This window comes from Apteryx mantelli, chromosome 4, assembly GCF_036417845.1.
Source record: "Apteryx mantelli isolate bAptMan1 chromosome 4, bAptMan1.hap1, whole genome shotgun sequence".
NCBI lineage: Eukaryota > Metazoa > Chordata > Aves > Apterygiformes > Apterygidae > Apteryx > Apteryx mantelli.
The window spans coordinates 19,676,641-19,703,248 of NC_089981.1; the positions used below are offsets into that span (position 1 = coordinate 19,676,641).

Here is a 26,608-nt window from a genome sequence, read left to right on the forward strand (position 1 = left end):
TGAGGTCGCTGGGACACTTGCAAAGCAGAGGTATTGGTCCAGCATCACAGAGTCCACCATTCCCCAGCAATGTGCTCCTCTATCACACAGAAATGAAAACAAGGCGATAATCATGTCCCCCAGCACAGTAAGCTTAACTGAAAGTACATATAATTTTCTCTCCCAAAGGCAGGAAAATGATTGCCATCCTTTCAAAACACACATGATTTTATTTATTTATTTTTCAAGATGCATAGTGCCAGGATAACTCTCTTCTCCCAGGGAGAGGATTTGGGACAAAAGAGGTTCCTCGTGGTCAGAGGACAGTGGGGCAAGCAGACCAAAAGGACTTTGGGTTTCCATGAGAAATCGTGCCAGTGAAAAGCTGAAGCTCAGGGTAGCTCTGCAGCTGCTTGGCCCAGCACGTGTTTGATGGGGTGCCTCACCCTGCGCAACAGGCAGGGTAAGGCAACACTGAAGCTGCCCACTCAAAGGAAGAGAAGGCAGAAATTCTACTCCTATTCTTGATTTCTTATTCCAAATGGCAAGGAGGGCTTCATCGCCTGTAACAGGTAAGCTCCCAACTGGTGATCAGCCTGTGACTGTGCAGCGATGTTGCTGGGGCAGCTGGCTGAGCCCTCAAGCCGCAGGAGAGCATTTGCCAGGCTGGACTGGTCCTAGGTCAGGGGATGGCTTAGGTGATCTCTCAAGGTCTCCACTAGCACAGATTTTCTAAACTGTAAGTTGAGACTGATTGCGAACTCACAAGGAACAACATGAATAACCATGAGCCTTGAGTTGGGACTGCCATCTTCCCTGCTCTCGCCTGGAAAGAGCACAGTGATGGACACCAAAGGCTCCAGTCCTGAAAGCTTTTCTCTGTAGGAGTGCAAAGATACCGATGTGGAACAAGCAAACTAGGTGGCTGGGGGAGTCAAGCCGCGCTGGGTGAGGGAGGGCTTGAACACACCTTTAGTGCCCATCACAGCAGTCTTGCAGGGCAAACGCCTTCTACCAGCCTGTGTCTCCACTCCAGGTAGATTTCACACCTTCTTGGAGTCCACAGATCCCTCAGGCTCTCCAGAGACCTTGGAAAGGCTTCCTCTTTTCCTGGAGCTTCAAGTCTGCTTCCCTGCCACCCCCAGCCAGCTCCCCCTGAGCCAGCCGTCTCCCCAAATGCATGCTCAGTCCCTCCCAGAGCCAGCAGCCCCCCTTCCTTCCTCCAGAGCCTCTCCCTGGGCAGGTGGGCACCTCAATCCCCAATATATGACCTTTTTCTAAACATCATTTATCGGTTCTGGACACCATCTGACAAGGAGACATTTTGACCGCCCAGCACAGCATAGCTGATTTGAACTCTGCAGTAAGAAAGGAAGTGGCAAGCAACTAATGCCTGAACGGAGCTGGATTAGCTCCTGAAAAGAAGGATTTGCTAGAGCTGCCCACAAGCATTGCCCAAAAGCAATCGCCAGCCCCATGAGATTATCTCCTAGGACTACCAGGGCATGGCTACCGAGCTATCTAACACTAGCCCCTCTGCTGGCTTTTTCTTTCTTCACTCAGGCTAGGAAGAAAGGATGGTAGAAAACTGCACAGAAGCAATAGAGTTCACTCTTGAGGGTTTTTCAGACTGCCTGCAACTGCGGATTCCCCTTTTCTTAGTTTTTCTGGTGAGCTACGTCATCACATTAGTGGGGAATCTTGGGATGATCTTTCTAATTGGGGTTGACCCTCAACTTCACACCCCCACGTACTTCTTCCTCAGTCACCTGTCCCTTGTAGACCTCTGCTGCTCCTCCGTGGTCACCCCCCAGGTGCTGGCCAATTTCTTTGCTCAGCAGAAAGCCATTTCACTTCTGCAGTGAGCCACGCACATGTGGTTCTTCAGCCTCTTTGTGCCTACCAAGTGTCACCTCCTGGCAGCGATGGCCTAGGACCGCTACGTGGCCAATACGTGGCCATTTCCAAACCTCTGCTCTACGCTGTCATCATGTCCCCCAAAAACTGTGCCCGGCTGATAGTTGGCCCTTACACGGTGGGGATCTTGAATGCCGTGACACATAGCAGCCTTGCTTCCAGCTACGCTTCTGAAAGCCCAGTGTGATCAATCACTTCTTCTGCGATATCCCCACAGTGATCCCCTGCTCCTCCTCACAGCCCCATACCAACAAGCTGGTGCTTTTCACCCTGTCCTTCGTACTTATGTACTGGCCTATGTACTGGAGAAACCCACATCTCCCACAGACTCCCCTGGAACAGTCAAAGCCCCTAGGATAGATGAGGCCTTTAGCAGCTATGTACAAAGACAAATGCAAAATTATTTCATACACGGTAAGGCAGAAAAGGGGAAGCACAGCCAGAGCTAGACACGAGCCTCTCCTCAACCAACCCAGGCTCCCACAATATCTAAAGGACTTCTCAAGTTTTTATTTGATTTTCTATGGAGGGAAAAACAGGCAAAGATGAAGCATGCGATTAGTGAAAGCCAACAAATGCATATGAACTGTACGTGTAGCGAGAACCAGAGATGCCTTATTCTTTAAGGAGACCAAATGAGAGGCCTTGTCCACCAGCAGGCAGAGGGAAGAGTTGAAGCTTGACCCACTGGAAGCCTCTCGGCTGGCCTGAACTCCAAGCTCTCATCACCTAGGCTACGCTAGGCTAGGTTAAATCTATTTCTGCCACAAATGGCACTGATCTGCTTCCCAAAACAAGCAGCTCACTCTGGGGGCCAGCCAGCCAGCCTTCCAGGAGTCATCAGCTTAACAAGCCCTTCTGGGCATTAGGAAGAAAGTCCCTAATGACCCTGAAACCTTCTTAGAGAGCTCACACTCACCTTACCTCATTCTTCCTAACAAGCCACTGCGGGACAACCTCAGAGAGACTATCAAGAAGGAAACTTTCTTCTTTGTTAATGGCAACGAGCACTTCTAAAGCTGTTTGGTTTGTCACAACAACCTCGGCCCTGAAGCCTGTGGTTAGGGAGCTTACGGGTCAGTACGTTGGCATATGCCTCGCCAGTCCTCCACTCCTTTGGTACGGAGGTTACCACCAGAGGTTGAAGAAAAGCAAGTCCATGCAGCTTGCCACCAGCAGCTGAGAAGGCAGCTTCCCCTGGCCACCAAGGGTTGGCAGAAGTCACTTAGCACCTTGCAGCAGGAGCTTGGGGCCTCACAGGGGCTGCAGCATGGAGAGCTAGAAAACTCAGCATGAAGGAGACCCCCAACACACTAGAAGCAAGCATCAGGGGCCAGTAATAGGGCCCATCAGCAGCCCCAGGCGCCACAAGTGAAGAAGCAGGTCCGGAGTCCATCCAGGGGCTCCCATCAGGAGCAAAAGGAGACCAGGCAGGTCCAGAGACCAGCCACAATGTATGTTCCAAGGGTCCATCTAGGAGGGAAGCTACCTGCAGTGCAGGTCTGAGGCCAATCCAAGAGACAAGGCAGGAGCCAGTCATGCCTACCAAACATCTCAGAGAAGGGCTCAAACCCCTGGGCTGAGCTTAAATGAGGTCCTAGGCTATGGGCTGGGTGGAGGTCCAGGTGAGGCTCTTCAGGGCCATCAAGGCCTATTATTGCTTTCAGGGCCCTGACTCAAACAGTGCTACTAGCCCAGCTCATGGATGCTAACTGTGCTGGTGGTTCTTAGTTGCTTTCTGCTGCTTGAGGGACTGAAGTCTGTGAGGTGGCCTCCTCCACGGCCAGCTCTATCAGCAAAAGCAGGCCTTGATGTGCAGCAATGCCAGGCTTTTCCCACCTGCGATTCCTGCCCCTCCCTCTTCAATGCATGTCAAACCATAGTCCCCTCCAACACAGGGCTGACTGCTGGTGCAGCCTTGCATCTCTCTGAGATGTGCAGCTGCTTAACAACACTTCAAATGGATGTGCTATTAAATTGGTTAACATGTTAAAAAACGCTGAATGATGCGAAAGCACTACTAGTCCAAGTGAATTCAGCTATTCATGCAGGCCCACATCTTGGCAGCCTTCAGGGAGTCGCTAACCTCCCACCTCAGACTCAAAGGGGACATTAGCACCTGGTTTCTCTTAGAGAACTTCATGGCATTGCACCGTCTGCCTGAGTCAGCAGACACTGTGTAGTCCCTTCAAGCTGGGTCATCAGGCCCTACCCAGATGGCAAGGTAGCACGTGTCCAGCTGAGCCACACGCTTGGTGCACAGGCGGCGCTGCCTGGGACAGGCGACATTCCCCTGTCCGCAAGGCAGGGTCTGCCAGCGATGCCTCTGTAAGCCTCGGCAAGGATGCAGGTGAGCCCTCAAGCCCTGACAGGGTAATGGGGACCAGTTCCCCCAGCAGCTGCATGCGGAGGGCCCACCAGCATTCAGGACACACAGGTTGGCACCTGAGTCCAGAGTGATGCCTGCACCACCACAGCCAAGGGACGGAGAAGGAAAAGGGAAGTGGTGCAAGCCTTGCAGGGTGACAAACAACCATCCCCTCGGTTTCTCTGCTTGACAATTTTAAAAAGCCTTGATTTCCTTGGTGGTGATATTTCCAGCTCTGTATTCTGTAGCAGGGGTGTATGGCGCATGCTCCAGGACCACTCCACCATGTGATCCAGAGCTAACCAGCGTGGGCATGGGGAGAGTCAAGAAACACAGAGCACAAGGCAGGGACCTGCACCCCGAGGGGCTCTCAAAGAAGCCATGCATAAGAAGGTGCTGGGCAGGAAGATGGCAAGTGAAAGTCAGCATACCTATGTCGCGGGGACGAAGGGGCGGGGGAAGGTTATTGGTTGGTAGGTTATTATTATTATTATCTCTGGGTTTATTGTAAACAGATTTATTGAAGATGGCCATACAGTGAAGTCATAGGAAGCAAATCTTACTGCACATTTGTTAGCACCCGAGTCTCAGTTTCTTACCACTCCGACAGTTTCTTGTCAGAGGTTCTTCTTAACTCCAGGACAGTAACCTTGAGAGGCATCCCAACTCAAGGGGAGATTCACCGCCGTGCAGGCCGCTGCCATGCAGGAGAGCTCAATCGGCTCTAGGATGCAGCGCTATTTATGGGCATGGAGTTTGACTCATAGTCATACAATACTTGGTGTGGAGAAAGACTTTTTTGCTGATCTCATGCTGTGTTGGGGAAAATATGTCTTTTTGCTGATCTCATGCCCACTTCTGGCCTCACCAGTTGCAACCAGTATTGCCTAGTTCCTCCTGGTCAGCCCTGGGCACTGTCAGTTATTTGCAGTCAGCTGGGGCCTGAAATAAGGTGTTTGTGTGGGGGAGAATAGTTGTGCTTGGCCACGCTTTGGGCCTGAGAGCTGTGGTGGGGGGGGAGGTAGTTGCGTTCCACCACAAGCTATATAGAAAGCAGTGCACAGGAGGAAATAAAGAACATCATTAACTTCAGCTCAGAAACCCAGGTTTTGTACTCAGCCACTGTTTCATATTCCGTGCTGAGCGCAGGAAATGGAAAAGGTGCCTCTGGCCCTCAGTATAATCTAGAGAAGAAAACTTACTTTAAGGGAAGACTCAGAATATGAATTTGAACAACTCATTTAATGTGTTCTTTATACATACAGAAGAGTATAGTCTGTCCAAGGATATGAAGCTATACCTTTAATATCCTAGGAGGGTAGTGGTGGTCAACAAATCAGGAAACACAACACTTCATGATTCAGCCTCAAACTATTCAGATATAGAAATGTAACATAAGCTTGTTCATCATTCATTGAAGTTTACATTATATCACAGCTTTTAAATAGTCTTCATTGAACACTGTACATTCAAACTCCCGTTCACTCAGCATAGGCATTCTGGAAACATGGTGAGACTGCTTGACAAAAATGGAAAATAGAAACAAATAGTTTTGGCTAACAGAAAAAGGATATGGTGCGAAGCAGCTGAACAAGCTTTGAGGGGAATTTCAACGTTCCTATACTTTAAGAGGGCCTGTGAAAAGACATTTCACTCATAAAGCCTGTGTTCCTGGAGGACTCTCTTATTTTTTCCTCCTCTTATAATCTCCTCCAATTCATTTCACCATTTTCTTCTCTTACTGCCCCTCTATCCTTTGGATTGACTATGTTACATACTGTTCTCTGCTGTTGCCACACATGTACGTACTGGCCAGCATGTGATGCCCTCTCCTCTCCCATCCTTGTTGTGACCTCCTGGTGCTATACTAGAAACACTATCATTGCAGATTACTGGCGTAGTGGTCAGTGTAGGTGTTCACTAGCATGGTCAAGGGGAATAAAAATCTTCCTGGGTCGCTAGGATAATGAGTCTCTTCCTTTCAGCTCTGTCATTAAGAGCAGCACAAAGTCCAGCTGGAGGCCAGTCACTAGTGGTGTACCCTGGGGTAGACACTGGGGCCAATACTGTTTGACGACTTCATTAGTGACCTGGATGATGGGACCAAAGTCACTCTCAGCAAATCTGTAGATGGTGCAAAAGTGGGAGGAGTGGCTGATACAGCACAAGGTTGGGCTGTTATTCAGAGGGGTCTTGATAGGCTGGAGAAAGGGGTGGAGAGGAAGCTCATGAAGCTCAACAGAGGGAAGTTCACAGTCCTGCCTCTGGGGAGGAATAACCCCATGCACCAGGACACACTGGGGGCTGACCTGCTGGAGAGCAGCTCTGCAGAGAAGGACCTGGGAGTCCTGGTGGACAACAAGTTGACTGTGAGCCAGCAATGTGCTCTTGTGGCAAAGGCGGCCACCAGCCTCCCGGGCTGTATGAGGCAGAGCGTTGCCAGCAGGTCGAGGCAGGTGATCCTTCCCCTCCACTCAGCCCTGGTGAGGCCACACGTGGAGTGCTGTGTCCAGGTCTGGGCTCCCCAGTACAAGGGAGACATGGAGCTCCTGGAGCGAGTCCAGCAAAGGGCTGTGAAGGAGATTAAGGGACTGGAGCATCTTTGCTGTGAGGAGAGGCTGAGAGAGCTGGGACTGTTCAGCTTTGAGAAGAGAAAGCTCAAGGGGGATCTTATCAATGTATAGAAATACCTGATGGGGGGAGGTAGGGAAGATGGAGCCAGACTCTTCTCGGTGGTGCGCAGTGAAAAGACAAAATGAAATACAGGCAATGCTATTTAAACATAAGAAAAAAGTGTTGATGGTGAGGGTGGTCAAACACTGGAACAGGGTGCCCAGAGAGGCTGTGGAGTCTGCATCCTTGCAGCTATTCAAAGCCCGACTGCACACAGTCCTGAGCAACCCACTGTAGCTGATCCTGCTCTAAGCAGAGGGCTTGGACTAGACAGCTGCAGAGGTCCCTTCCAACCTTAACCCTTCTGTGATTTTGTGTGCAGATCCACAGCATCACCATCTCCAGCTCATAAACTCACCTTTTGCCCTTTTGCACAGTGGCAATATAACTATGAGAGTGTTGGGGATAGAGTAACTGGAGAAGAAGCTTGTTCTTCAGACAAGGAAGATGTAGCTATGTCAGTGGGCACAATCAGTCTGAGAGCTGGCTAATTAATTTTCCAGTCCTAATCTAAGAGGTTTCAAACAGTTTTGGAAGCAGCAATCTCAGAAACATGCGTGAAACATTCTCTTTCCAAAGAAGAAAAACTAAGGAAAACCATATAAAATGAGAATGCCTTTCAGAAGTACACTTTCCTCCTGATAATATTGATTGTGGCATGCTTCACCTCCTTGTTCCTCAGACTGTAAATCAAGGGGTTCAGCATGGGGACTATAATGCTATAAAAGATGGATGAAATTTTCTTGCTCTCCGTGGAGTTCATTGAACTGGGTTGCATGTAATTGAAAGCAGCAGACACGTAGAAGATGGTGATGGCTGCTAGGTGGGAGGCACAGGTGGAGCAGGCTTTACGCCTGCCTTCAGCAGAGCGCATCCTCACGATGGTCACTGCAATGTGGGTGTAAGAGGCGATGATGAGCGTGATGGTGGTGATCACGTTGAAGCCCACAAACACAATCATCACAACCTCATTGAGCCACGTGTCAGTGGAGGAGAGAACAAGCAATGGGGGCCCATCACAGTAGAAGTTATTGATGATGTGAGGGCCACAGAAGGAGAGCTGGAGCAAGCCACTCGTGTGTATGACGGCATTCAGCAGCCCCATGAGGTAGCACCCAGCAACCAGGCACGTGCAGAGTCCAGGAGACATGACGACCCTGCAGAGCAGGGGGCTGCAGATGGCCACGTAGCGGTCATACGCCATGGCAGCCAGAAGGTAAACCTCAGACGTGCCAAAAACAGCATAGAAGTAAAACTGCATGAGGCAGCCAGCAAAAGAAATGGCTTTGTGTTTTTCTGAAAGGTCCAACAGCATTTTGGGGCTGATGGTGCAGGAATAGCAAATGTCTAAGAAGGACAAGTTACTGAGGAAAAAGTACATGGGGGTGTGGAGCTGGGGGCTGACCCTGACCAGCACGATGATGCTGAGGTTTCCCACTAGGGTCAGCATGTAGGTGCCCAGGAAGAGGGCAAAGAGGACGGGCTTCAGGTGTGGGTGCTCTGTGAGTCCTGCAAGGGTGAAGTGGGTCACCCTGGTGCAGTTCTCATCTGCCATCTGTACTGTCCTTAATCGCTGCAGAGAGACCTGGAAGGAAGAGGGTGAAAACAATGCTGGATGCAATTTCCACTTCAAAATATCAATGTGAAAAGCTGACACTGCCTTTGAGGTTAAATGGAAAAGGAAAAAAGTAAAAGAACTGCTGATTATTCTCTTGCAGTGACAGTAACCTCTTTGGAAGAAGAAGAAAAAAACGCAGCAGTTCTTAGAAATTCTTTTCCATAAGCATCCGGCAAAGAAAGCAGGGTGTCACAACCTGTTCTGTGACCCCTGATTCCCTTCCAGGCACAAATCCAGTATCTACATGCAGATTCTGGGGGGCTCATGAGATGTTTCATAAATATAATGATGACAGCTGGGGATCATGCACCCTTGTTCATGTTTTCCTGTATTTTGATGCAGCAGCTACAGTGCCTAAGCAGATCCCTCTCAAGGCTCCAGTTAAAACAAGGTCCTATCACAAAGCATAAGGGCATCCTGGAACTTAAAGTTCTGGGGAAAGACACCTGTGCTTTCAGGGTGGAAACTGGCCTCTTTATCTCTCTACAGACTAGGCAGAGTCTCTCCTTCTGGTCTTGTTTCCTTCATTAGAAGTGAGATTCATTGGACTACCACACTATAGACAAGCTGGAGCCAAAGTGGCCCTCTGGCTTTCCTGGCGGTGTAGAGGATTGGCTCTTCTGACCTATTACGAACTATTTCTCTTAGATTAAGAAGACTTATCCTCTGAGGGTAGCTTGACTATGGGAGAGGTTTAAATGAAATGCTCGGGCTTTGAGGCTTGCTTGGTAGATGTCGAAAAGGAGCCCAAGGCCAGCTGCCTCCCTGCACGCCATCGTGCACGCCAAACAACTCCTTCAGCTAGACGCTTTCACTTTTAACCCTTTGACGCAAGACCTTTTGACAAAGGTTGCCAAGGTGCGTAAATCTTAAGGTAAATCTCCCCTTAATCATTTCCTTTCCAGTTCAGGGGTTTGGTCTCTTTTGCACAGCTGATGTGAAAGTGCTCAAGCAGACATCTAAAATATCTATTGTTACGTTAGAAGTCCAGAACCAACTGTCGTTAAATAATATAGATGTGATGAAACATATCTAATTAGAAACTTCTGTGCTCAGTCAAGCGAGACTACTCTCAGCTTAATTATACAATGGCAAACTACTTCTCTAGTAGTAGTAGTACCCTTCAAATGCCGTTTCAGAATACTAAGGCATGCCTTAAGCTGTCATTTTCATAGGCTTTAGAAAGGATTTTCCAATGGGTAACAGAATGCCTACATGTTCCTCCAACGCAGGGCATGATACAATGCTTGCCTTACACTTCCACTAACCTCTTCATTGCAAAGCTCTCCCCTTACCTGAGGAGTTGCTTGCTAAAATAAATTGGAGTCAGGCACTTTTGCAGAGCAGTTCATCCCCTCCAAAGAAAGGTCTTAGCCATTTGGGGTAAATCATCACTTGAATAATGAATATCTACGAGGAGGGAGAGTCCACAACCTCTCTGGGCAACCTGTTCCAGTGCTCTGTCACCCTCACAGTGAAGAAGTTTTTTCTCACGGTCAGATGGAACTTCCTGTGTTTCAGTTTGTGCCCGTTGCCTCTTGTCCTGTCACTGGGCACCACTGAAAACAGTCTGGCCCCATCGTCTTGACACCCTCCCTTAAGATATTTGTATACCTTGATAAGATCCCCTCTCGGTCTTCTCTTCTCCAGGCTGAACAGGCCCAGCTCTCGCAGCCTTTTCTCCTAAGAGAGAAGCTCCAGTCCCCCCTAACGATCTTCGTAGGCCTTTGCTGGACTCTCTCCAGTAGTTCCATGTCTCTCTTCTACTAAGGAGCCCAGAAATGGACACAGTACTCCAGATGTTATACCACGTGAGCCTCAAGTGAAGGTCCTGAAAAAGATAAGGACAACTTAATTTGTGGGGGGGAGGAAACAGGAGGATGGAGCAGCCATGAGTGACAGAAAGCTACATTCTCTTTTGCACCTTCATGACGGGGTCCAGTATTGTCTGCACTGTCTACAGGAGTGCTGGTCACGGCCAGCTACCTGCAGCAGAGCTGCCAGCAAAGCCCCGTTTCACCATGCATCCCAGGGCTCTTAAGCCCAGCCAACTTTCCCCCGGGTGTCAGCAACATCCTGAGGAGGCCAAGGCAGAAGCTCTTCCTGGGCAGGTGTGGCCATTCCTTGCCTGACACAGCTACCTGCCCAAGCAAGTGGGGAGTACGGGCTCAAACTTTCTTTCTAGCAAGTTCCTCTCCGTTTCTCCCAAGCCCATCTGGACTTGTTTCCATAATGCAGGAACAATACAGATGTGAGGCAAGCTTGGACCTGACAACAGCCTGGGACACACTCTTGAAACACCACCAGCACCTAGCAGAGCTGTGTCCAAGTGTGCCCTGGATGTCGGTGTGCTCTCTGCTTCCCAGTGCTTTGACCCCTGGACTTTGGGTAGGACTGGTGGGGAAGATGCTCTTCTACAGACATGTCATCCCGTGGTGAAAAGTAAGCGTAACCAACCCAGGGATGGTTGTGTGTTTGGGTGAGGCAAGGGGGACCTGTGAGGTTTGGGGTATCCTGTCTCATCAGTCCCCCAAATCCCTTCTTGCACATTACAGTAGGCATGCTTGTTCTCTCACTCATTTGTGCATCTCTCCTCCTGCAACTCCTGGTGGGATGCAGTGAAGTATACCTGAGGAGTATGTTTGCATACTATGCCTTTTGTCAGTACATACTCTGTTTTTCAGATCCCCATGATTAAGGGAATGGTGTTCAGAGGCAGGCATTGACACCTGAACAGGCATTTCCAACAATTATGATCCAAAATCGCCCCACCCGCAGGACCTCATCCTCTTAACATACATTAGTCTTCCACAGTTTTCAGCAGAACCGGAAATCTCCAACTGTCATGCCTCTTACCTGCATACAGACAAACTGTAATGATTCAGACAAACTTTCAAAAGTGAATAATAATGGTGAGGTATTTGGCCAGCATTCATTTTGGAAGTGTGCCACGGGCAAGACAAACTGACAAAGGTTCTGCCTTATTCTGGGACGTGGAAAAAATTAACTTTAGCACCTGACTTAAACACAGTGCTAAACTAATAATCCCCCTTGGCCGTGTTGCTTGTGCACTATGACACTCTTCCTGCTCGTGAATTCTAGTGAGCAGCACAGGTCTAGTAAGGTTAATCCGACACCATGTGTAAAAGCATTATTCCATGTGCCCTGCCATTTCCCACCTCTTCGTTTGCATCTTTGCTGCATTCTTTATCAGTAGTTTCTTAGCAAGAGCCTTAATTTTCCTACCGCACATTGGCGCTCCTGCAGTTCTTCACAGTTCTCCTCCGTCCCAGTGAAACTACAGGCAGGTAGGATCATCAGCCAGGTGCTGATGGAGGATTTTCTCCAGGCACAAAGTTATCCAATTCTTCTCAGAGACATATGAGGACAGTCAACACCTCACCATCCAGCATCTCTTTGTCTCAGAAATTCACTCACGTTTGCTCCATTCAGTGGTCTCCCCGAGCTATTGGCAGACTCCCACTCAGTGAGGACTGAGCGGAAGTCCAAATATAGGCTCTGTCGGTCTCTGTGAAACCAGAATGATGTCCCACTCATCCCATACTCATGGGATAAGTTATCAGAGGTTCTCCAGAGCACCTGGTAAACAGAGCGAGCTTCCCCTGAGGACCTGGGCTTGCATCATGCGGAGATTTCTCTCTGCAGCTAATGTTTTGGCAAATCCCCCAAACATATCAGAAATAATGCCTGCAGAGGATAAGTCATTATACTGATGCACTTAACTTTGCAGGGAAGAACTAGACACGAGACAATGCATTTCTGTGGAAGGATGTAAATCAGAAGAACAACTTCTTCCTGTGTTTCTGGAGAAACACATGCAAGTAACTTCTTACTGCTGGCTCAATTGAAGGAAATCTGTTCATCTCTGTCATGGCCAGTCACGTTAAATTTACTTTTATTTGTGTAATATTTTTGCTTGAATTGAACGTGCACCTGTTAAAGAAAAAGCACAGTCTTTCTTTCTGGGATTTACCTCCAATTCTGGAGGCAACACCTACCTCTGGGCTAGTTTACCTGAGGTTCCCTTTGCTCACAAGAAAAGGTGTCCAACCTAAAACATGCCATGTGCCACCATTAAGACATGTTCAGGAGCTGCTCTGCTGCACTCATGCCACTAGAGAGCAGTGGTGGTATTTTAAGGATGCTTGGAAAAACCCAGGATGTCTCATTCAACATGTTGGCTAGTTTAGCATTACTGTCTCCACATCACACACTATCCAGGGAGGCCTGCACAAAGGTCCTGGCTCTTCAGCCCCTTCGTAGGTGATCACTGAATCAGACTAATCATGGACTCAGGTGGGAAGGGACCTCAGGAGGCCTCTAGTCCAACCTCCTCCTTAATGCAGGATCAACACTGAATTCACATCACATTGCGCAGGGCCCTCTCCAGTCAAGGCTTGAAAAATCTCCAAGGATGGAGGCTGCACAGCCTTGCTGGGCCCTCTTCCAGTGCCCGACTGTCCTCTGGGGGGAAAAACAGTCTTCTATCCAGTCAAACCTCCCCATTTCGGTTTATGACCACTGTCCCTCATCTCTCTGCTGTGCGCCTCAGCAGAGCCTGGCTTTGGCTTCTTGATAATCTGTGTGTAGGCACTGTGAGGCTGCTCTTAGGTCCTCCCAAGGCCTTCTGGTCTCCAGGCTAAGTAAGCACTTTTCCCTCAGCTGCTTCTCACAGGTGGGGTGCTTCAGACCCCCGACTGTCTTGGTGTCCCTGCTAGACTTGCTCAGGTTTGTTGACACCGTTCTTGCTGTGGGAGGCCAAACCTGGAGAGGGTACCCAAACATGGCCTAAGAAGTGCCAAGTAAAGGGGGATAAGCACAGCCCTCCACATCCTGGCTGTGCTCCTGTGCACGTGGCCCAGGATGCTCTAGGCTCCACTCGCTGCCAGGGCACACTGCTGGCTCAGACTTGCCTGCCAGGACTGCAGGTCTCCCAGCAGAGATGCTCCCCAGCACACACCAGTCTGTCACAGGCACAGCACTTATCATTTGTCCCCGCTGAAGTTCATGAGGTTCCCGGTGGCCCATTCCCCCAGCCTGCCCAGGTCCCTCTGCACAGCCACCCTGCCCACAAGCATATCAGCTGGTCCAGCCCCACAGTTTGGCATCACCCACACACTTGACGAGGGTGCACTCCATCTCCTCCATGCATTAACAAAAACCTAAAACAGGACAGCTCCAGGACAAAGCTTCAGGAAGCAGCGAGGGCCAGCTGGGACCTCAGCACAGGCAGGACCCTCCCCGTGGGGACACAGACCCACAGGCACAGACCCAGCAGGCAGAGCCTGGGACTGGCAACAGGCTCCCTTGACAGCCCCAGGCATGGCAAGCAAGGAGCCAGGTCTGGGGCCCAACCAGAGGCGACCTATGGTGCAGGTCTGAGGTCCACCCAGGAGGCAGAGACCAGGCTGGAGACAAGCACACCTACAGCATAGCTCAGGAAGAAGCTGAAGGCCCTGGGCTGAGCTTAAACAGGGCTCCTGGGCCATGGGCAGGGTGGTGTGAGTGGGGCTCCAGGTGAGGCTCCTCAGGGCTATTATGCCCCCTTGCTGCCCTCAGGGCACTAAAATGCACAATGAATGCCATCCCAGGAGGGATAGAGAAGGCATTAAACAGAAACATTTTGACCAGTTCAGAAAGCAATGTTTTTTGTCGGACGTGGAAGTATACCATCTTGGCACATACGCTTGGACCTTTTCATCTGCATTATGAAAAGGCACCTTTCATTTAAAGATTGATCTTTATTTTAAATGGCTTAAGTAAATTGCAAACGAATAAACTTCATGCTGCGTCCAATAGAAATGCACTTTTCAGTCTTTCTTCTTGATTCCACACACACACATATATACATATAAACAGAGGCAAATGTATATGTGTACAAATGGAAAGGAACCAAGTGCCCTAGCATTCTTCCCACCACCCTGAGGATAAGCTAAGGCAGAACAGACATTGCCATCAAAACTGAGGTCACTGGGACACTTGCAAAGCAGAGGTATTGGTCCAGCATCACAGAGTCCACCATTCCCCAGCAATGTGCTCCTCTATCACACAGAAGTGAAAACAAGGCGATAATCATGTCCCCCAGCACAGTTAGCTTAACTGAAAGGACCATCCTTTCAAAACAAACATGAACCTTTTTTTTTTTTCTTCTTTTTTTGTTAAAGTGATGCATAGTACCAGGATAACTCTCTTCTCCCAGGGAGAGGATTTGGGACAAAAGAGGTTCCTCGTGGTCAGAGGACAGTGGGGCAAGCAGACCAAAAGGACTTTGGGTTTCCATGAGAAATTGCGCCAGTGAAAAGCTGAAGCTCAGGGTAGCTCTGCAGCTGCTTGGCCTAGCACAGATTTTCTACACTGTAAGTTGAGACTGAATGCAAACTCACAAGGAACAACATGAATAACCGCGAGCCTTGAGTTGGGACTGCCATCTTCCCCGCTCTCACCTGGAAAGAGCACAGTGATGGACACCAAAGGCTCCAGTCCTGAAAGCTTTTCTCTGTAGGAGTGCAAAGATACCGATGTGGAACAAGCAAAGTAGGTGGCTGGGGGAGTCAAGCCGCACTGGGTGAGGGAGGGCTTGAACACACCTTTAGTGCCCATCACAGCAGTCTTGCAGGGCAAACGCCTTCTACCAGCCCGTGTCTCCACTCCAGGTAGATTTCACACCTTCTTGGAGTCCACAGATCCCTCAGGCTCTCCAGAGACCTTGGAAAGGCTTCCTCTTTTCCTGGAGCTTCAAGTCTGCTTCCCTGCCACCCCCAGCCAGCTCCCCCTGAGCCAGCCGTCTCCCCAAATACCCGCTCAGTCCCTCCCAGAGCCAGCAGCCCCCCTTCCTTCCTCCAGATACTCTCCCTGGACAGGCGGGCACCTCCCTCCCCAATGATTGTTTTGATAAGGATTCGCTCTCAACTTCATACCCCCATATGCTTCTGCCTCAATCTATTCTTATTTGCGTTATTCTTCCATTACTGCATCTGGATGTTTACTTACTAACAAAAGGGTGAAGAGGGGAAAACTGGACCTCTGTTTTGCTTTGATTGTCAGAACACTAGGGGCTTTTTATTTATAAATATTCAGTGCATGCTTGTTTCTCTGTCTGTCTCAGAGTGTAGAGGACTGCAATGAACACTTTTACTTTTCTAAAAAAATGTTAATAATATAATAAGCTCAAATAAAAATAGAGACTTCCATGTTTATCAAATAACTGGATGAGTGACTCCACCTAGTAGGAGAACAGCCTGCAGCTGAGGCAGGAGCACTGGTTTGGAGCAGTCAAGTCTACATAAGTTAGGATGAGCTGAGCTGAGCTGAGCTGAGCTGATCTCATCTCATCTCATCTCATCTCACCTCACCTCTGGAGGTGGACTTCAAAGGAACTGCACTGGTTAGTGTCACCTTAGAATTTGACCCATCTAATTTAATACAGAAAATTCACTTGGCATAATCTGGGTACAGAATTCCTTTGTCTCCAATGGAACAAAAATAATGTAGACCAACTGAAGTTTCAGGAAAGTTGTACCGATCAAGGTGAACAGGTATTTCAGGCTGAGTAGCTATCTGAAGTAATCACATTGAATTCACGCAAATGTAAGTACATTTCAAATCTTAATTCACCTATCTCTTTATAAATTAGTGTACCATTAAGAGAACTGAATGTTTCTTGTATTAATTTCTGCATGAAAAGCCTACTAACAGATGTTGACTTATTTACTTTGCTTCAGCGATAGTCAAAATGAACAGCAATCACAGAATGTGTCCTGCTCTAATCTGTTGTCCTTTAGAGTCTAGCTAAACGTAGTCTTTGTGTCAAAGGGAAAAAGATGTGTGATATTACTCAGAGCTGTTCAGAATTTGCTTATTCCAGGAGCTGTCACGTTTGCTTCATTCTCCAAGGTCATAAGAAAGCAGTCAAAATGCTGTTACTAAGCATAACTGTTACTGCCAAGGTCTGACACACCCCTGTTAGATTGAAGTCTCAGTAGGAACCACTGCTACTTGTGCAAATATAAGGAGAGATTCTTGCTTCATATTTTGCAGTTCAGTTGATTTGGAGGGTAGGGCGGGGAGGAATGAAAGAACAGAGGAGTGAAGGAGACTGCTCATCTCACAGAGCCAAATGCTAAACACATTTTCCACAAGAAAAAGCCCATCTTCTGAATGCTACGTACATTGCTTTGTTTTTTCTCTTCCACAGTACTATGTCACAACATTTACCTCAGTTCATATCTGGAAATTAAAAGAATTCTCCGAGAGATTTAACCACCTACGTCTTCTCCAGAATCACAACGGTTAACTGGGCGCGAGGGGCGGGGCCACCTAACGGCCCCCTGGGCGCGCGCGGGGAGAGGGGGAGGGTCCCCAGAGCGCGGGAGCTAACGGCCGCCTGCTGGGCGCTACCGGTCAGTGACAGTCAGCGGGGAGAGCCGGTTGCGGGAGAGGCGCGGGGGGGGGGGCGGCGCTGCTCCCCGGCCCCGCTGAGGGGAGGGAGGGAGGCCCGGCCCGGCCCGGCCCGGCTCGGCTCGGCTCGGTGCCGGCGACAAAAATCTCTTTCTAGAGCTAGCACCCAAGACAAGTCAGTCCGCAGACACCTAAGAAAAGTGGAGAGGGAGATTCTTGTACCTTTCCCTTCCAAAGGAGGCCAATCTTTCAGCTTTGCTTAGTTCACCCTTCTTTACCTCTCTTATTTTACCTGAAACAATTAAAGGCGTTTGAGCCAAACACAGCAGACTCGGTGTCCTTGTAGTGAGAGAATTTGCTCCAGGAATGGTTTGAAAGGCTGTTTATACCGAATTTACCGAGTCCATGTCCTACTTCTCCAAGGAAAGAGCACCCCGTGCTCTCTAGCTTGGTGACTAGTGGCCACAGGAGGTAGAATAGCTTCACAAAAGGACCAAGAAGCACCAGCCTCCAGCTAGTTAATATGCTAGTAGCCAAAAAATATATAAGCACATTGAAAACATCAAAAAGTAAATTTATTATCCCTTGGCAGCTCTTGTATATACTGCTCTGGATACTTGGTTTCATCATAGCCAACCAATCAACTTGTTTTTTAATAGCCAGAGCATGGTTCCCCTGTAAACATTCCCCAGAGCTGCACAGCACCCTGCAGCTAGGGCAACTTATCCTTGTCCCCAAGCTAGCTGTACAGTCGTGAGACAAGCAGAGCTGGCAATAATATTTACAGTTATGGCCATGGTTATACAACGTATGACCAAGCTCACAAAAGTTTCTCACCCCAAATATCCTTCCTGACATCTTAACACCATAATAATGTTCATCGTGTAAAGGAAGGAAACAGGTCTTGGGATAACTAAACCTGTTGTTCGGCTTAAAAATCCCCCAACCCTCATTCCCCTCGGATAGGAGGATGATACATACATTAACAAGTAGCAGATCCTCAGACAAGGGGATGTCACTCAGCACGACCTCCTTGTGCACAGAGGACCCCAGCTTGTCATGCAGCTCTTCTGCTCAGCTTAACAGCTCTGCATCTGTCAGATCACTGCTGTAAGTGCTGTGAGACTCCCAGCAAAACAGACATGATTGTTGCTGGCCTTTAGATCAGTTAAAGAGGGCTGCTTTTTGTCTGTAATTTTGGAGTGGGGGATAGAGAGTAGGGCTCTGCGTACCCCACCCCCAACAGCTTTTACAAGAATGATAGCCAGGCAGAAAGTCTGATCGAGACAGCGCTCTGACTTTGCTGGAGAGTATCGAGCCATCCTAAAAATTTCTCAGCATTCATAGTGCTTAAAGCAGTAGCAGGAGAATATAGAGTCATGCATACTGGCAGCTTCAAGGTGGAGCTGAGCACAATCACCAGGTTCAAACAGGCTGTGTAAATGGTCAAAAACTTGCTCTCCACCCTCAAACAAATGTTTCATAAGCTTCATGTAGTGAAAACTGATCTAAATTAACATATTGGTATTCTTCTCCACATTGCCCAGTCCTGAACCTCTGGATCGGCCATTCCCACTGCCAGACATGCTCCATGGAAGCCACGGGGTGGTCTGCTGCCTCCTCCACCACCTCTGCTGCATTTTGAGGGGGGGATCAGGGGGTAAAGCCGGGCTTTCAAATGACCTCCTGAGGACTTGGCAGAGCAGCTGGTGGCCAACCCTGGGAGATATCCTCATGATGTATGAAAGCCTCTTGCTCTGCAGGGGGCTGCAGTAACCGGGGAGTTGTTTCCAGGGGGTCATCTCACACCCTGGTGGGAGAAATGTTCACTGGCCCATCAGGTTCAGAAAAGCAGTTTGCACTTAAGAGCCCTTGTGATCCCTGTAACCCCTTGCCAACAAGATGCTTACGGTGACACAAAGTTCGTTTAGCTTTCCTAATTAGCAGTCTTCATTGAAACTATTTTTTTCTCTTTCGCTAGCCTGCAAGCCAAGGCCCCAGAAGCAACAGAACAATGAACTCTTTTTTTGAGCAGTGCCCTCCCAGTTACATCACAGAAAACATAATCATCACGGTCTTTGAGTGTTAAAACCGTTTACTCGCTGTTGCACCCCCCAAAAAACTGGCTTAGCTTTACCAATTAATGGCCTTGTTTGTAACTGAGTTTTGCTTCACTGTCCTGCGAACAATAGCCACAGCTTCATCAGCACAGCCAGCACTTGTATGAGTACCTTCCTGACTTCTGACAGCCTCTGTCATAGCACCGTCATCAGCCTGTTTATCACCTCCATCCCGCCTGCTGCTCCTCTGTCCTGAATAATAATCATGCTCATTCAGCTCTGCAACATCCCCATGGTTCTTCCTGCTCCGCCTCCATGGTCTATCAGGCCAGTCTTGACTGCATGCTTGGTCTGCCTCTTCTTTGCAGCATTGACCTAAGAACAAGAAAACACATATAGCACCAGCCTGCACCCCAGTAATGGTCTTAGAGGGAGCTGCAAGATCCCCCCACAACCATGAGCAAAGGGAGCTCCTTCAGACCAGCCACCCTCTCTGTGTGACACTCACCTCAAAATAATAGTTTGCAATTCACAGGCCCGTTGGCCAGTTCTTCTGGTTCACATGGTCCTTTGGGGGAATCTTTTCGGGGCTTTTTCTTGTCGTCCCCATGCACATGTTCTTCTGAAGCCGGCATTTTGTTCTGGTTTTCCATTTCTGCAGACAGTGTTGCCCGTGCCTTAAAGCGCTATGCAAAGCCCAAAGTCTGCCGCAGTAATACTGAATGGTCACCCTGTTGGGCTGGGACCGGATGCAGGGGCCTTTTGGTTCAGCTCACAGAACTGGTCTCTGTTTTGTACCTGACAGGGTTTGCACAGGGGGCCCCTTGGTGGTCTCCGAGGAGGGGTCTGTAGCGCTTGGGCACGTTCCAGCATGCTTGTGCTCGCCACCCTTTTGGTGCCACCCCTCCGCCCTCTTGAAGTTCCCCCCACCCCAGATGTGTTAGGGCTTGATCTGCAGCCTTGAGAAGTGGGAGGCCCCGAACCTGCTTTTTACTTTTTTTAATTACTTTCTATTCGCAATTAACTTCCATTATTCATTCCATTACCTCTTATTAAAGGATGTTTTATCCATTTTAAACCTAGGCTTTTGTGGCTATGTATACTTAATTTATTTGTTCTTATAAATGTGTATATATGTGCTTTGCATATACACATATCTAAATATATATGTAATAGCGTATGTATGGATAAATAAAACATGTTTTTTACATATTTGTACACTCATATCTATGTATATATATATTTCTATTAAAGTTCCTATTGCGTGTAAGTGACTATCTTAGGTAAAAGTGAGCAGCTAGGGTGGGTCTGTGCAAAAATGGAGAGGACATCCTGAAAAAAACCCTACAACATAAGGCACAGGCGTGTTGAAAGACGAGTGAAGGAGCAAGCCTCCTTCTGCCCTCTCCTAGCTTTGCAGTGTTTGACATTGTGGTGTCGGGGTCCTTTCAGTTCAGTTGCTTCTGCAGGTGAAAAGCAGGCTCACCGTGAACCCTGCACGGAAGGGGTCAGAGGTGTGGGGATCTTTCAGCCCAAGCTCTGCTAGGCTCTGACTCCTTCCTGGGCTCAAGTGGGTGGTGCCCGTAGTGCTCAAGGATTAGAGAAAAAGAACGGCTATGCAAGCATTGTCTCCTTTTGCTTTATTAGGAAAACATCTGTGAGGTGGAGAGAAAGCAGAAAGGCCGAGGAACAAACACCTCACTGCGTGAAAGCAAGAAACGGGCTGGTTTTGAGAGCGCCTGTGAAATGACATTGATCCACAGCAAAGTGAACTGCCACATCTCTTCTCTTCTTGCCTTCTTTTTTTCATTCTTGGTCCGAGAAGGTCTCGCCCTGTCTTCTGGCTAATGGCATTAGTTCTGGTTTGCCCTCTTCCCATGAACCTGCACTCGGTAAATGCAGGTGTACTCTGGGTTTCCCCAGTTGCTCTGTATGAGAAGTTTTATGTACTGAAAGGCCCTGGGAAGCTCGTTCTGTAAAGAAAATAAGGGGAAAAGCAACAGCTTGACTGGGGCGTAAAGAGCAACAAAACAATCGGTAGGTATCTGCCTCTGCCAGCCCTGCTGCTTCTGGGAAGGAGCAAGCTCTCGAAAGGGGGTGAGAGCAGCTGTGGACATTGGAGGCTCGCTGGTAGCAGGGCTGCTGGGAAGGCCGGGGACATGGGGAAACTCTTGCTGTGGGGGAAGGCATCTGGTGTCCTCCTTGCCACCGCCTGCCTCGGCTGGGCCTGCGCCCCCCTTCCCTCAGCCCCTTCCCTCTGCTGCTTTCTCTGTGCTAACAGAGAGGCCAGGCAGGCGCTCCTGCACGCAGGGCAGCCCGGTGTGCAACCCCGCCAAAGGCCTGCTATCTCCTCCAGCTGCCTTGCCAGCAGGAGCGAGAGTGCGGGCAGAGGGAGGCACACTGGGAAGAGAGGATGCCGTCCAGCCTGCTGCCAGGACTGACGGTGTTGCCCACTGGCCCCTCTGCCCAGGGAGAAACCACCCACAGTCTTTCTGCCACGGATTTGCAGGCAAACCTCTTTTCCTCCCAGGCATCTTGCCCACATGCACTTCCTTTACCTTCAGAGGAAAGGTCTGAATGGCCTCTTTTTCCTCGTCATACATGAAGGTCCCCAGGAGAGTTTCCTCTTCTCCTTCCGCATCCACTCCCTCAGAGACAGAGCACAAGGGGAGCAGGTCAGACTCGACAAAGAGGAACCGTGCACACTGCATGCGGACCTGTTATTCGCCCAGCCCCTGCTGGGGCGCTAGCGGTAGGTGGGTGCAGGCTCTGGTGAAGCGGAGTCTGCTCCTTGAGTTTTGATCAAGAGCCTTGAGATGCTTGGCCAAAACAAGTCTTAAGAGCGATAAAGCCATCCCGACCCTGGAAATAGCCCCTCAGGCCACTGCAGTGCTCAGGAGAAGCCAGGACACGACTCTCCAAGGATGCACAAAGATGAGCAGGTCCCCGTTAAGGGCTTTTCCCCATGGCCAGAGCCAAGCCAGAAGTGCCTGGCAAAGACTTACAGACACAGTGAAATCTCTGGGGGCGCTGCTGATGGTCCCAGATGCCTTGAGGATGTGCTGCACGGTGACAGCAGTCGGTCGGATTTGTGCAGGCAACCTAATGACCACCTGGCCCCGAGACCCTTGGAAAGGCCAGCAGTGCCCCGGGGAAACGTCTGGCTGCAAGCAAAAGACAACAGTAAAGAGTAGTGAGGGAGTGGCAGAGCCAGCACCACTACCCATGTAGGCAGCAGCACAGGCGCCTGTTTGTCTATGGGCTGTATTCCAGCTGATAAATGAATAGTGTGTGAGGAAATGGGCAGAAGCACGAGGCCTTCTTCCCACCTGATAAAGGGCACTCTCAGTATTCCTGAAAAGAGGAAACTTTTGATTAGGAAAGCATGAAATCTGCCACCCCATATCCGAGTCAGGGTCCTACAGCTACAGCTCTGCCCAGCAGCTCTGCAGCTCCCCTCGCTCTCTCCCCCAAGCCTCCCACCCCATCGAAGAATGGAAGGGACTATCAGGGATGGGGTAGGCAAATGGGGGTGCTAAGGAGAAACTCCTTCACCCAACTGTGACCAGGGCTTCTGGCAGGATGCTGCAGTTCTGTTCAGTGCAGTGTTCCTCCTAAGGGGAACCACTGATTTGTAGCAAGCCAAGCCCTGTATTAGACCTTAGGTTTCAGGAACCGGATCAGTGCTGTGGGTTTGAGCAAGACCAAAGGACAGAGGGGAGATGCCCTGGCACTTGTCCCCAACTTGGCAGGAAGGAATGAAACCAGCACTGATGATTTCTGCTAGGATACCTGCAAAATTGTATCTGGAGGGTTTGCAGCAGAAAGGAACCAACACACCCCGCAGAGCCAATTATCTTCCCACTCATAGCTCTTCGATGTTCTCTGCCTGTCGATGGTGGCACCTGAAATGAGGAGAGAGCAGCTGAGGGCAGCTCTAAACTCAAGGTCTGCAACTCCAGATAACCTTAATGTAAACTCAGTGGAGAGGAATAGAGCTCTTCTGTGAGCACCGAAACGTTTGTAGGGGCAGTGCCAGAGGCACCAGTGAGGGGCCTGATCCCAGGCCTGGGAGTGAATCCAAGAGAGCCACTCTGCCACAAACTCGCTTTTGGACCCCAAGACGTCACTTCATCTCCCTCCGCTTTGGTGAGCAGCCTCCTTTTAGGAGGTCTATACAGAAGCACAAGGCAAGGAGACTTGACTTCCTGTGCGCATACCTGAGCTTTTCAGAGCCCAGTCAGACACCTGCATGCGGTCTTCCCAACTTGTCTGAGACATTGCCTGCTTCGTTTGCTGAACTTCCTGGGAAAGACATGCGTGAACACAAAAAATGACCACATCAGCAGGCAGTTCAGTGTGACCACTGCGTCCTAGCACAGTGAGTCTGTGTTAGAAAAATGCAAGAGAAGCCTAGTCCAAGGAGCGGCAAGACTCAATGCTTTCTGATGTGAAAAGCGAGGACCGGTGAATAGCACCTTTGCCCACAGCCATAGTGCAGACGTGGGTCAGACTCCCCACACCCTCGTCTCCACCCCCCCGGCTCTCCAGGTCAGGCTCAGGCTCTGCCAGCACCGGCTGCTCCCGTGAGTGTTCCTGTGTCTCGTCACTGCTTCAGGGGTCAGGCCAGAGCTACCAGAGGCACGGGCGTGCCAAGAGGAGGCTGTCGGGAGTCCTCCACTGCCTGAAGTGGCCTGGCTAAAGGTGGCCTGGAGAAGGGGCTTCATAGAGGACAAGCTCAACCAGCAAGCTCCTGGGAAGGGATGGGTGCCTGAGGTGAGCAAGAAAACCCCACCAACCACCCCGGGAAGTGCCTTGCAGGGGTCCTGCTCATCCAAGCCCTCTTCCACCAAATGCGGGATCACCTTCTTCACGTTGCACATCTCCACACTCAGGTGAGCCGTCTGCTCCGTCAGAAGCTGCATCTCCTGGGCTTGCTCCCTCAACAGAGCAAGCGAGGTCCTGAAGACAGTGGGAAAGCAGATCCTGTCAGAGAGCTGCCCAGCCCCTGCTGGGGGCCTGCAAGCTCAGGGAGGAGAAGAGACACGTGTGCTTGGGCCCCCTTTTCTTTCCCTGCTTTGCCAGGTTTAGCAAAAGGCAAAGACACGAGGGAAAGACATGAGCCCTGTCCCTTCTGCAAGGGAGCGCAAAGAGCATGAGGTCGATTGACGCTACTCCACAGAATCAGCAGAACTGTTTCTTACCACAGGGGCTGCAGTTCTGCTGCAGACAGCCCTAGCAGCTCCTGAAAGGCAAAGGCTCTCCATTAGAATGAATATGCACTCCCAGAACTGCCGGGGCTTCCCAGAGGGGGCTTCTCTGGGGAGACATGGCCTAAGCTGCTGCTTCTGTGACTCACTCTGCATGGAACTGGCTGAGTCGGTGAGTCATCCAAGCACCACCAGCAGCGCTCCTTTGCAGGACTTTCCTCTCCCACAACAACAGTCACTCACCTGTGTCACTTCCTTTGCCCACATTGTCCATGCTGGCAGCAACACCACGCAGTAAACACCAGCTGTAATTCACATCACCAAAATACAGTTATTTTACTAGGAGTTCTAAAGATCCCTGTGGTCACGTTGTCTCCTCTCAGACTGGGGTAGCAACAGGTTAGCTGAGGACATGGGGACCTGGTGCGGAGAGAGGACGTGACTCCAGCTGGGAGCCCTTGCCCCAGGCCTCAGGGGTCTACACAACTGTCCTCTCCAGGCATGCTTGGTGCCCCAGAGCTCCTCCCCATTTCCCCTTACTGCTCCTGCGAGCACCAAAACCAGGCTCCATGGGCCTTCTAAGAGCTACTTCTCCATCACGCCACCTGCACTGCCCTTCTGAGAAGCCCCAAATCAGCTGGGCTCTGCTTCCAGGTCTGACCCTGGCTGCCTGTCCTTGCCTCTGCTTCCCTCAGCACAACACACCTCTGAGCAGTGTTGCGATACTGGAGCAGCAGAGTGAGGGGCAATGCAGAGCTGGGCCCATCTGAGGGATGGGCTCGCCACCTGGAACTCATTTCCACAAGAGAGAAGGACTCTCTCTAGCCTCCCCTCCACAGCTGCAAAGCCTTCTCTCTCTCTCTCTCTCTCTCTCTCTCTCTCTCTCTCTCTCTCTGTCTGCCTGGCAGGGAGACCACCAAGCTTCCTTTGATTTGGACATCCTCAGGAAGCACTTGGGCCATGGGAGTTTCTACAGAGACCACCCAAAAGGGCAAGCTGCAAAATAGGCGGGACCTCTGTCCAAGAGGGTCCTGCTTGGCCCACTTCCTACCGCTGTGTGCATCGATATCAGTTCTTAGGCAGGGTGGGCTCCACTTGCAGAGAGCATCTCAGGAGCACCCTGAGTCCCTGAAACGGGAAACTGGAAGGCGCCCTAGTGCCTCTCCCTCACCCTGAGAGTTGGCACCCAGCCTGTTGGTGCTACGGCTGACAGGTGTCTGCTCATGAGAGCTCACCAAGAGTGACTGGGATCAACAAGAGGAGGATTTTCAAGGGCGATCTCTTGCCTGAAAAAAAGGGAGCCTCGTTGTTATGAATGCTCCAAGTCTGGGGCAAAGCCCTTCCCAGGTGGATTTTCCTGTACAGGAGGCAGAGGAGCGAGTTTGGCAGTCTGCTGCTGCTGGCAGAAAGCTGACAGACCAACCCCCAAAAGGCACATGGTCTCTGTCAGCCCTGTTCCACAGGGCGGGCAGCTCTTCCGGGAAGAAAGTGCTCCAAGAGCACCTTTGGAAAAGGAGTTTCCATAAGCCAGGGAAATAAACAGATCTGGCAAGGGAAAACAGCTTTCTGGCAGTCTTTGTGCTGCGCTTGCTTTCTCTTTTGCTAAGGAAGGAGGCGTGCTTTCCCTGGAGATCCCCGGGATCTTTTCTGGGGGGTGTTTTTCCACCCAACAGGAAGAGGAGGAAGGAGCCTTGCAGGGCTCCTCTGCCAGAGCCTGCTGCCCAGACACATTTGCGAGGTGCTGTGCTGCCCCCCGGCCCCCTCAAAAGCGCACCCCGCATTAGGCTGCATCTGCGCTGCCAACCCAGCCGGACACCCAGGCAGAAGAAACTGGCCTCATACCGATTCTCCAAGCACCGGCCGGGCCCGGCGGCATCCTCCGCCATGTCGCTGGCAGCGCTGCTGCCGGAGGAGGCTGTCGGTGCCTCTCGCCTCCTTCCACGGGGAGCTCTCCCCCTCGCCATTTCTGGGGGAGGCCAAGCTCTCAGCTCAGCTGGACCCCTTCAGGCCCAGGAGTTTGGCTGGTGCACGGCAAGGCACCGACCCGATCCTCGGAAGCAAGGGGCCTGCTGAGAGCAGAGGGCTGCGAGGCCACCGCAAGCTGCTGCCAGCTGCCGAGGGGCGGCGGCCCTGACCTCACAGCAGGCCCTGCCGTGGGGCGTGGTGGTGGCTGTGAGGCCACACTGGAGCTAGGTGGGGGGGGCTGGGGACACCCGGCGGGCTCTCCTCGGGCAGCGCATTTAGCCATAGGAGCGTGTTTGTTCCTCGTTTTGTACAGCCCTGGGGGCCCGGAGGGTCCCCGTGTGGGGGCACCGGATGTGCTGCGGGCACTGGGCAGCACGGCCCGTACCAGTGTCCCAGCGAG

At 50.6% G+C, this 26,608-nt stretch overlaps 2 protein-coding genes and 1 long non-coding RNA gene across 3 annotated transcripts in view; all 3 read right to left on the reverse strand.

Annotated features, from left to right (window-relative positions):
- Positions 1 to 7,556: 7,556 nt before the first annotated feature.
- LOC136991839 (olfactory receptor 5J3-like) lies at positions 7,557 to 8,492 on the reverse strand. Its single transcript, XM_067295296.1, has one exon. The coding sequence runs from the start codon at positions 8,490 to 8,492 to the stop codon at positions 7,557 to 7,559; it is 936 nt and encodes a 311-aa protein (XP_067151397.1).
- Positions 8,493 to 20,703: 12,211 nt separating this feature from the next.
- LOC136991967 (sperm-associated antigen 4 protein-like) lies at positions 20,704 to 24,272 on the reverse strand. Its single transcript, XM_067295481.1, has 7 exons — positions 24,238 to 24,272; positions 23,899 to 23,995; positions 23,254 to 23,338; positions 22,826 to 22,938; positions 22,039 to 22,197; positions 21,592 to 21,681; positions 20,704 to 21,006 (listed from the first exon to the last, which is right to left on the reverse strand). The coding sequence occupies exons 2-7, from the start codon at positions 23,956 to 23,958 to the stop codon at positions 20,887 to 20,889; spliced, it is 627 nt and encodes a 208-aa protein (XP_067151582.1). The 5' UTR covers positions 23,959 to 23,995; positions 24,238 to 24,272; the 3' UTR covers positions 20,704 to 20,886.
- Positions 24,273 to 24,494: 222 nt separating this feature from the next.
- LOC136992034 (uncharacterized) overlaps positions 24,495 to 26,608 on the reverse strand; it is a 67,640-nt gene continuing 65,526 nt past the window's right edge. Inside the window, exons 2-3 of the long non-coding RNA XR_010884045.1 lie at positions 25,479 to 25,529; positions 24,495 to 24,548 (exon numbers count right to left, since the gene is read on the reverse strand). This is a non-coding gene — a long non-coding RNA (uncharacterized lncRNA). The remainder of the gene's footprint in view (positions 24,549 to 25,478; positions 25,530 to 26,608) is intronic.

Bases quoted from the DNA above. Each gene is read 5' to 3' on its own strand.
- LOC136991967 (XM_067295481.1), bottom strand. From the start codon at position 23,958: ATGCAGCTTCTGACGGAGCAGACGGCTCACCTGAGTGTGGAGATGTGC. The intron at 22,198-22,825 runs GTATCCTAGCAG...TTTTGCTTGCAG, and splicing joins CTCCAGATACAATTTTGCAG to CCAGACGTTTCCCCGGGGCA. The intron at 21,007-21,591 runs GTAAAGGAAGTG...TTTTCTTTACAG, and splicing joins TTCAGACCTTTCCTCTGAAG to AACGAGCTTCCCAGGGCCTT.
- LOC136991839 (XM_067295296.1), bottom strand. From the start codon at position 8,492: ATGGCAGATGAGAACTGCACCAGGGTGACCCACTTCACCCTTGCAGGA.